The 8991-nt window shown below is 47.4% G+C and overlaps 2 protein-coding genes across 2 annotated transcripts; one reads left to right on the top strand and one right to left on the bottom strand.

Moving 5' to 3' along the window:
- Positions 1 to 971: 971 nt before the first annotated feature.
- Positions 972 to 4876, bottom strand: LOC133220613 (olfactory receptor 5G3-like). Its single transcript, XM_061368856.1, has 2 exons — positions 4866 to 4876; positions 972 to 1887 (listed from the first exon to the last, which is right to left on the bottom strand). The coding sequence occupies exons 1-2, from the start codon at positions 4874 to 4876 to the stop codon at positions 972 to 974; spliced, it is 927 nt and encodes a 308-aa protein (XP_061224840.1).
- A 2143-nt stretch (positions 4877 to 7019) lies between these two features.
- LOC133220608 (olfactory receptor 8U3-like) lies at positions 7020 to 7979 on the top strand. Its single transcript, XM_061368849.1, has one exon. The coding sequence runs from the start codon at positions 7020 to 7022 to the stop codon at positions 7977 to 7979; it is 960 nt and encodes a 319-aa protein (XP_061224833.1).
- The last annotated feature ends 1012 nt before the right edge of the window (positions 7980 to 8991 follow it).

Here is an 8991-nt window from a genome sequence, read left to right as displayed (position 1 = left end):
TTCTGCCCTTTGGTGTGGATTCCCCACTACCACATCTTAAAATGCTTTCAAAGCACCTTCAGTCATAACAGAGTTCACACAAGCACCATATTTCACTTAAATTTTTTGCTCTCTGCAATGAAATTAGGTGAATAGTGCTGGAAATCATTAAATGAGGTTTGTATATAAACTCATAAAAATACTTCCTGCATGGCATCACACTTATTTGCTGTCATCTCTATTTCTCTTGCTAAAGGTGTTGGTGTCATTTTCTTAAGGCCCTCAATGACTTCACAACACAATTTCTGTGTAGAAATGGAGTTTGATTCACTGGGAAGGTAGAATTCACTCTCTGTTTATTCTCATTTGCCAAGCAAAAGGGAGAGCAAAAAGGAAAAGAGCTTTAAGCTCTGTAAGTCCGATCATTCCCCAGCACTGCCAAGGACACCCCTAACCCATGGCACTGAGGCCTCATTTCCACAGTGTGTGAACACTCGCAGCGCCGGTGCCTGCAGCCCTGCCCTGGGCAGCCTGTTCCAATGCCTGAGCACCCTCTGGGGCAGGAATTGTTCCTCAGCTCCATCTAACCCTGCCCTGGTGCAGCTTGAGGCCGGTTCCTCTTGTTCCATCCCTTGTTCCTTGGGAGCAGAGCCCAGCCCCTCCTGGCTCCATCCTCCTATCAGGCAGGTGTAGAGAGCAATAAGGTCATCCCCTCATTCTTAGCTGAAGATAACTGCACGCTTGTAGTTGTCTACTTGTGCCTTGATTAGGTGAAATAAACTACTAATTAACCAATTAGGTGAAATTAGCTACTAAATATAATTATTAAAGTTTGGAGAATGAAATCATTTGTATTCTCAATGACATCAAACAGTGCATCATGTAACTCTGTTTGCAGAAAGCCCCCAAAATGTTGTTCATACTTAACCAAAACCAGAGCCTCTCCCCCAACATCTCCATTCTATCTGGTCCTAAACTCACAACAATTAAGATCATTTTATTTTTGTGAGTATCCTCAACGCCTCCTTCACGTCCTTATTCCTCAGGCTGTAGATCAAGGGGTTCAGCATGGGAGTCACCACAGTGTAGAGCACCACAGCCCATTTATCTGCTCCTCTTGAGCTGTCTGAGCTGGGGAATAAATACATAAAAAAGCATGCCCCATAGAAGATGGTGACAGTGGTGAGGTGGGAGGTGCAGGTGGAGAAGGCTTTGCGCTTGCCCTCGGCTGAATTGATGCTCAGGATGGTGGCGATGATGGCCACGTAGGAGAGCAGGATAACCAGGCTGCTGGACACACCAAAGAGAGAGGCAGCTGTGGTCAGGATGATGTGGCTGAGGGTGGTGTCAGAGGTGGAGAGCGAGATGAGAGGGGAAATGTCACAGAAGAAGAGGTTGATGGTGCTGGAGCTGCAGAAGGACAGGGTGGACATGCTGATGGTCTGTCCCACGCCATTGGTCAGCCCCATGAGGTACGAGCCAGTCACCAGCTGGAAACAGCACTTTGGGGACATGACAAGTGGGTACAGCAGGGGATGGCAAATGGCCACGTAACGGTCATAGGCCATCGTAGCCAGCAGAAAGCATTCAGTTATCCCAAAAAGTTGAAAGAGGAAGACCTGAGCCATGCACCCAGCATAAGCAATGCTCTTCTTCTCTGACATCAAGTCAACCAACATCTTGGGGGTGACGATGGTGGAACAACAGAGGTCTACAAAGGCCAGGTTGCCCAGGAAATAATACATGGGGGAGTGGAGGTGGGTTGTGGCCCTGATTAAGATGATGATGCCCAGGTTGCCCCCGATGGTGACAAGGTAGGTGAGCAGGAAGAGCAGGAACAAGTAGACCTGAGTCACCGGCTCCTCTGTGAACCCCACCAGGCTGAACTCGGTCGCTTGGGTGCAATTGCTTTGTGCCATGGGCTGGATGGTGCTTTCTGTGTGAGCTCCTGGCTGGAGGTTTCTTCTCCAAGAGGCAGTGCTGTCCCAGGTGGAAAAGCCTCTGTGTGGTGGGAGCTGCTCAGAGACAGTCCTGCAGGATGGAAAGGGAGAGTTCAGGCACAGATCAATGAGGAACAGGTTGGGGACAGTCCTGTGCCAGCACAGGTAGAACAAAGGGGTGCTGAAGCAGTTAAACACCATGGCACAACGTGGTGTGTGCTCCTCTGGCTCACCTTGAGATGTTGAGCAATGACCTCTGTGGAAAGCAGTGGGGAGGTTCCACACCCGAGTAGCTTTACCTTAGTGCTGCGCTTTATCGCCTGTGTTAGCGCTGAGCAAGTTGGCAAGAGAGAACCACAGGAGATGATGGCTCAGCACACACTGGCCTTGCACAGAGGTCTCTGCTTGGTTTGAAAGATGCTGCCCTTCACTTACATCTCAACTCTGTCTCTGCTGCCCTCCTGATGCTCTCGGAGATGGATGTGAAGATGAACGTGCCTGGAGCTGTGCAGAGAGCCTGGGAATGAACCAGCATCAGAAAACTCCCTTCCTATTTCAAGTGATGTGGGGATGTGGGACTGTGAATCTCTTTGGACCCCAGGAGGGTGACAAAGCCCAAAGCAGGTCATTATCTCTTCTCTGTGCTGCTTGGTTTGGAGAAGTGTACCCAAAGGAGATGACCTCAGCTTGAGCAAGCAACAGGGCTTTGGGCTCCCTTAGAGCAAACCACAGAACCCCACCTTTCACATCCACTTTTGGAGCATTTCTGAGGCAGCTACAGCTTCACAGGTGCCATGGTTGGCATTATCATAGCAGGAAGGTTAGGGGGAACCTCACTAATTGGAGCTGGTACCAGTGTCCATCAGCAATGTCAGGCACCACAGGCAATGAACCAGCTTTCCACCCATCTTCAATTTCTTGTACTCAAACCATAGCTCACAAGTTTGGCTGTATAGAGCCAAAAGAAGATTGTTGTGACCTTGCTATTAGTGATGTAAATGCTGTCCCCTACTTCTTGTCCATTCAAACATCAATGCTCAGATCATCCAAGGCACTCAGGTTGGTCAGGCATGACTTGGCCTTGATACCTCCGTCCTGGTTACTCATGGTCACCCTCCTGTCCTTCCTCTGCCTGGAGATGGCTTCCTGGGGAATCTGGTTCTTAACCTCAGTGGGGACTGAGGAAGCCCCTGTCCTTGTGCTCTCCTCAGTGATGGTATTCATCTTCTTCCACCCATCGTGCTGGAAGCACAAGAGACAAAGGAGAGCCTGAGGGAGTGGTGCCTGAAAGTGGAAGAAATTAGATGGGGAAGAACAGATGAGGAGTGTGGTGAAGGACTGAAATGGGCAGCAACAGGAGAAAAGGGCCCTTCTGAAGGGATGCTTTAGGGTTGCCCCTGTCACTGGGAGCTCTGATGGATGCTCCCAAGCCAGTCCCAGAATCCTAGACTCGTTTGGGTTGGAAAGGACCTAAAGCCCCTCCATCTCCAGCCCCTGCCATGGGCAGGGACCCCTTCCACTGGAGCAGCTTGCTCCAAGCCCCTGTGTCCAACCTGGCCTTGAACACTGCCAGGGATGGGGCAGCCACAGCTTCCCTGGGCACCCTGTGCCAGCGCCTCAGCACCCTCACAGGGAAGAGCTTCTGCCTAAGAGCTCAGCTCAATCTCCCTTTTGGCAGGTTAAAACCTTCATGGGGGTTATGGGGAACCTCCTTCTACAGACTCCTCCTACAGCTATACATGAAAGGAAAGTGCATGTCATACAGATCCCCACCAGAGATCAGCCAGATCCCCTGGCAGTGCACACTGGGAGCAAACTTCCACAATCTGGTCATCATTTGGGGTTCCAACCCCTTCCAGAGCCACATCCTCCCCTTTCCTTCTCTCTCCAGCAGTAAAACCATTCACAGGAGCTGCAGGACACGGTGCGATGCTGCGGATGAGGCACCTCCATCCTCCTCCTGCTGTCAGCTCTGCCTCTCGCACCTCCTCATCTTCCTTGCTCAATACCAGCCCTGCAGCCACAGCCCAGCAGGAAACGGATAGGACCGAGCCTGCTCTTCAGGACATGGAAGATGTGTATGGATGTGAAGGGATGTAATGGACATAAGGGGGTGTGCATGGATATGATCCCTCCTTGCTTTGCATCAGTGCTGGTCCCAAATCCTTGCACTGCTCACAAAGGCCCTGTGGCCACCCTGCAGCACATGGGGTGCAGAGGCTCTCCTCTCTGCTGTGATGGACATAAGAAGGATTTAAGCACTGATCCCGAAGAAGTGAAAGCTGAGTCCCAGTTTGGATCCAGCTCCATGCAGAGCAGGGAGGGATATCAGCCCTTGCCCAGTGCCTCCTGATGGTGCAATCAGGGGCAGAAGCTATCAGCATCCCTATGAGAATGTCAACTGTTTCCTGCAGAGCCCAGGCATCCTTCACCCTGTCCCATGGTGTGCAGTGAGGTGCTGGAGTTTTCAGTTTGAAAGATGTCATCATGCAGGTTTTAAGCTATCACCTGGACATGCTGACAGCTTTGGAAAATATTTCTGACAGGGCTAGCAAGGAGTCAGGTGCTAAAGTTGTGTACATCTGAAAAGACCAAGACACAGGGAAAAAAAAAACCCAAATCACTAATAGCAATAAAAGAGTGTAGATAAATCAGATGGACTGTGGTCTTCTTGCACAAACCAGTTGTAGGAAGAAAGCAAGACCTAGAAATGGTTCCAAACCAAGCCTGGATGCCTAAGGAAGAGGTTGGGGAAACCAAAGTCCCTGGTGTCAGTGAAGCTCTGGTGTCCTCTCTCACAAAACCAGCAGATAAACATCATGGCAAAGCTACTTCCAAACCAAAGTGTTGCCAAACTACTGAAGAATGAAAGTCTAATGTTATACTTGGTAAAGGAGAAGGCACTAAGGAAAAGATAACACTTGAATATAAGGATCAATTTATTACTCGACTTCCATCATTGAAAAACTATCTCGTAATTTGCTCATACAGGGACACATTCTGGATGGAGAGGGACTGCCAGAGCACTGGCTGGGCTGTTGGGGTGTAGAAGGTAATGGGTTCTATTCTGCAAGAGCCTGGAGAATGCCACAGGGATTTGTCTCTTGAGTTTCTACAAACAGAGCCAAAGGAGAGCACCCTGGTGTGCATGGACCATCCCACAGTACCTGAGCAAGAGAAGTAGGGCAGGAACAGAGACCTGGGCCAAATGCAACCAAAGCTCCAGAGCATCAGGAAAGTCGGTGATGAGGAGGCAGATTCAAGACCAAGCCAAGTCAGGTCAAGTCAATCCCTTGTTCAGGATCAGGTGAAAAATTTGCTTGGAAGATATATGAGAAATCCTAGCTGACCACCAAAAGATTCCATTGGTGTGCTGAGCTCCTACTAAACTGGAAACCAGAGCTCCTCTAGTAAAGCTCAACCTACCTGTTCTAAGCTTAAATAGAGATGGGGGAAAAATAGGAAGAGGGTGGGGATGAAGCCCCAGCTGAGGCTGCTCAGGGGGATAAAGGCCTATTAGTTAAAGCTGGGACAATTCCTCCCTGCCTCAAAATGCCTGTTTTTCACCCTTGAATACAGTGGATGTCCAGATACACCAGCTTAGTTGCTGGACATCCAGATACTACATGTGGATAACCCCATTTGGGCTGGAAAACTGGGTTTTCCCTCCGCAGAGCGACATCAGCCGCTCCAGAGATGGAGTCACGTGTTCTTCATGTCCCATTTGAGTACCATGTGCAAGATCTGGAATGTTTCTAAATCCATTTTCCTTGTGTCAGTATGTTCAGACCAAAACATTTGCAAAACAAGTATGCCAGAAGCATCCTATGAGCTGCCTATAAGTGTTGCTGTGCAGCTGTTCCCAGGCATGGCTCATCCACTTAATGTCTCTCAGAAGCCCAAGCATCACAATGCCTTTCAGAGGTGATTTCACACCCTTTGCTTTTCCTTTGCTGTGTTTTCCTCTGGGAAAGCATGAGCAGCCCTGGAGGCTTCCTCCCAGGAGAGCACATGCAACTGTATTTACAGCCCCAGCACCACAAGCTGGGCTCTTGGAGTCTGGCAGGAGCTCCCCTCTCTTCACATCAGGTGCTTAACAGAGCTGATGCTGGCACATACATGTTCTGTGCTGCGCTGGGGATAAACCTTTGGCTCCCATCACTCCGTGGCAGAGGAAAGGCACAGGAGGTAACATTAAGACAAAGGAGTGCCTCACCTGCATTTAGGCAGTGAGTTTGCTTCTGCATGTTCTCGTGTCCCCTTGTTTGGGGGTGTGTCATAAAGTAGCCTTACCAATGTGGGGGTTTTTTATACTAAGAAGTAGCAATGATTTATGCAGTTTGCTTTCTTTTACATACGCAGCTAAAGCAGATGCACTAATTTGTTCAAGTTTTAAATGAGGATGAATCTTATTTTGTCATAAAGAAATACAAATTTCAGATTGTCAACAGAATATAATCACTAACAAATCAGAATGTGGAATCAGCACGTTTTAAATATCAACTCTGTTTTTAAGGAAGCAAATTAATGCCCATGGGTTTAGGATGCTTTATTGTCCATTTAACCAATGTTAATGTTATCTGTTGTGAATGATCTCAAATAGTTTGATAAATGTGATTTGGTGACATGAATGATAATGAAAAGTCAAGGCAATATATCTAGAGGACATTGATGTGTAAGATGGGATTTCACTGGGACTGGGACTTTCTCTTGCTCCAGGTTTACGTTCACTGCTATGAGGTCCCTCTGAGGTGTCTTCCAGCACAAATTGCCACCAAACCAAAAGTGAATAAAGATCTGATTCTTTTAGCATCCCTGAAAACACCCATGTTTGAGTAAATCCATAGTTTTATGTATCCCAGCAACAAGTGCCATTTGCTGCTTCTATGTGCTCCCTGTTCTATTGAAAGTACCACAAGTGAAAAAAAAACAAAACACCACATATATAATGTGGGATAGAAAATACTGTAAAATATACTAATTCCACCAAAACGTCAAAATTAAACTAGTGACTGACTGTAGTTAGATCCACACCTGGATATCAAGAGATAATCAGGGTGATGTCTTAATTCCTTTTGTCTCAGCAGGTAACACCTGGTCATGGAAGGAAATCAGACACAGATTAAATTTGTCCTGTTGGGAATTATGGATAATCCGTGTGCACAGACTCCTCTTTTTGTCTTGTTTCTATTGATTTACATTGCCACTCTGGTGGGGAACTTTAGCATTATCACATTGGTTCGAGTGTCTCCCAGCCTCCACACACCCATGTACTTCTTCCTCACCCATTTTGCCTTCATTGACATCTGCTATTCCACAGTCATCTCCCCAAGGATGCTGGCAGACCTGTTAGCAGAGGACAAAACCATTTCTTTCACTGCCTGCATGATGCAGTTCCTCAGCTTCACTTTCTTTGGCAGTGCTGAGTGTCACCTGCTGGCCATGATGGCCTATGACCGGCACGTTGCCATCTGCCACCCCCTGCTTTATGTGACCATCATCTCCAGCCGTGTCTGCTGGCAGCTGATAGCATCATCCTATCTATTCGCCTTCCTCAGTGCCATCATCTACACATGGTGCACTTTTGGAGGTTTCTTCTGTGGTCCCAACCGCATTGACCACTTCTTCTGCGACATCATCCCTATGCTAAAGCTCGTGTGCTCTGACACCCACAGCAGTGAGATGGTCATCTTTGCCTTCATCACCATCAATGCGGTGTGTGCAAGTGTGATTATTTTGCTCTCCTACATCTCTATCATTCGTACCATTCTGAGGATGTGTTCAGCACAGAGCAGGGCCAGAGCCTTCCACACCTGCGCCTCCCATTTGACTGCTGTTGTCTTATTCTTTGGGACAGCATTCTTCATGTACCTACAACCTCCATCTAGCCACGGGAACTTGGATAAAGTGGCCTCCATCTTCTACTCCGTGGTTACCCCTATGCTCAACCCATTCATCTACAGCCTGAGGAACAAGGAGGTGAAGGGGGCTCTGGTGAGTTGCGGGAGGAGGTTCTTCAACTGCTGGCAGCATAGAAGAGTTCTGTCATCTAGAAAATGAACAGTTCATCTTAACTGAAGAAGACTGTGATGCACTAAAACAACGAGAATTTCCACTAACCCTCATGACTTTATGTTCTTCCACAGTCCTGCTCGAAAGTGAGTGAACGAGAAAGAGACCCAGCCATCACAAAGGAAATTAAGAGGAGAGGAACCTCAACTTCAATTCACTTTGCAGTCACCACCGTGGAGGAAGAAATTACCCTCAATTATCCCAGGCCTCTTCTCCTCACAGGAAACACCAATCAGCTTTATTCAGTTCCAACCTTTGTCACTGATAAAGATGTCTTTTTCTTGCAGGATTCTTGACCTTGTCGCTCAGCTCCAATAAAATTCCTCACTCTTACCTGTGAGCTCTTTATTGAAGCTGCTGGGGTGGGAGGGGAGAGGAGGTGTAGTTTTACATTTGCTTGCTGAAAAAGAGTCAGAGAAAAGGTTTCAAAAGATTCATAGTATTTGTTTGTGCCTTTCAAAGAGAAGAAGCTGGTGGGAATCAAGGTCTCAAGCTGCACCTTTGAATATCAAGGGGAATCCCTCCCCAGGCTGCAGCTTCACAAGAGATTTCACTTCAAAGAAGAAATTTCAGGCAATATAATTCATAATACAGGATGATGAACTGTCCTGAGACCACCCATTGTAAAGGATAATTTAGGCACACCAGGGGTTCCTCCCATTCAATTTAAGTGGAGTTTTACATTCATTTGCAGTGCTCTTTACTTAAATTATGAGATAAATGGAATTTCAGCTAGAGATCTGCACCCACATCCCACGTCTATGCCCGGCTCGTTCTAATGCACACCAGGAAAATCAAATGGTGTATTTCACTTACAAATGAAGCCTGTGACACACTTCCATAGATGAAAGAAATCCTGAACACAGAATTGATGGTAACTGAGAGCTGTCTGGGTCTGAAAGAAGCCAAAACACACTGATGTTGGAGAATGTATCTTTACCAGTTGTGACTGCACATTAACTTATGTTTAGGAGATACATGGGTGGTGAACAGTCTCTTT

This window comes from Neopsephotus bourkii, unplaced genomic scaffold (assembly GCF_033783945.1).
Source record: "Neopsephotus bourkii isolate Nb327-2 ecotype Australia unplaced genomic scaffold, CSIRO-AGI_Nbou_v1 NB_1454, whole genome shotgun sequence".
In the NCBI taxonomy this organism is placed as follows: domain Eukaryota; kingdom Metazoa; phylum Chordata; class Aves; order Psittaciformes; family Psittacidae; genus Neopsephotus; species Neopsephotus bourkii.
Note: the sequence above shows the minus strand (reverse complement) of the source record. Positions and strands in the feature narration are given on the sequence as shown.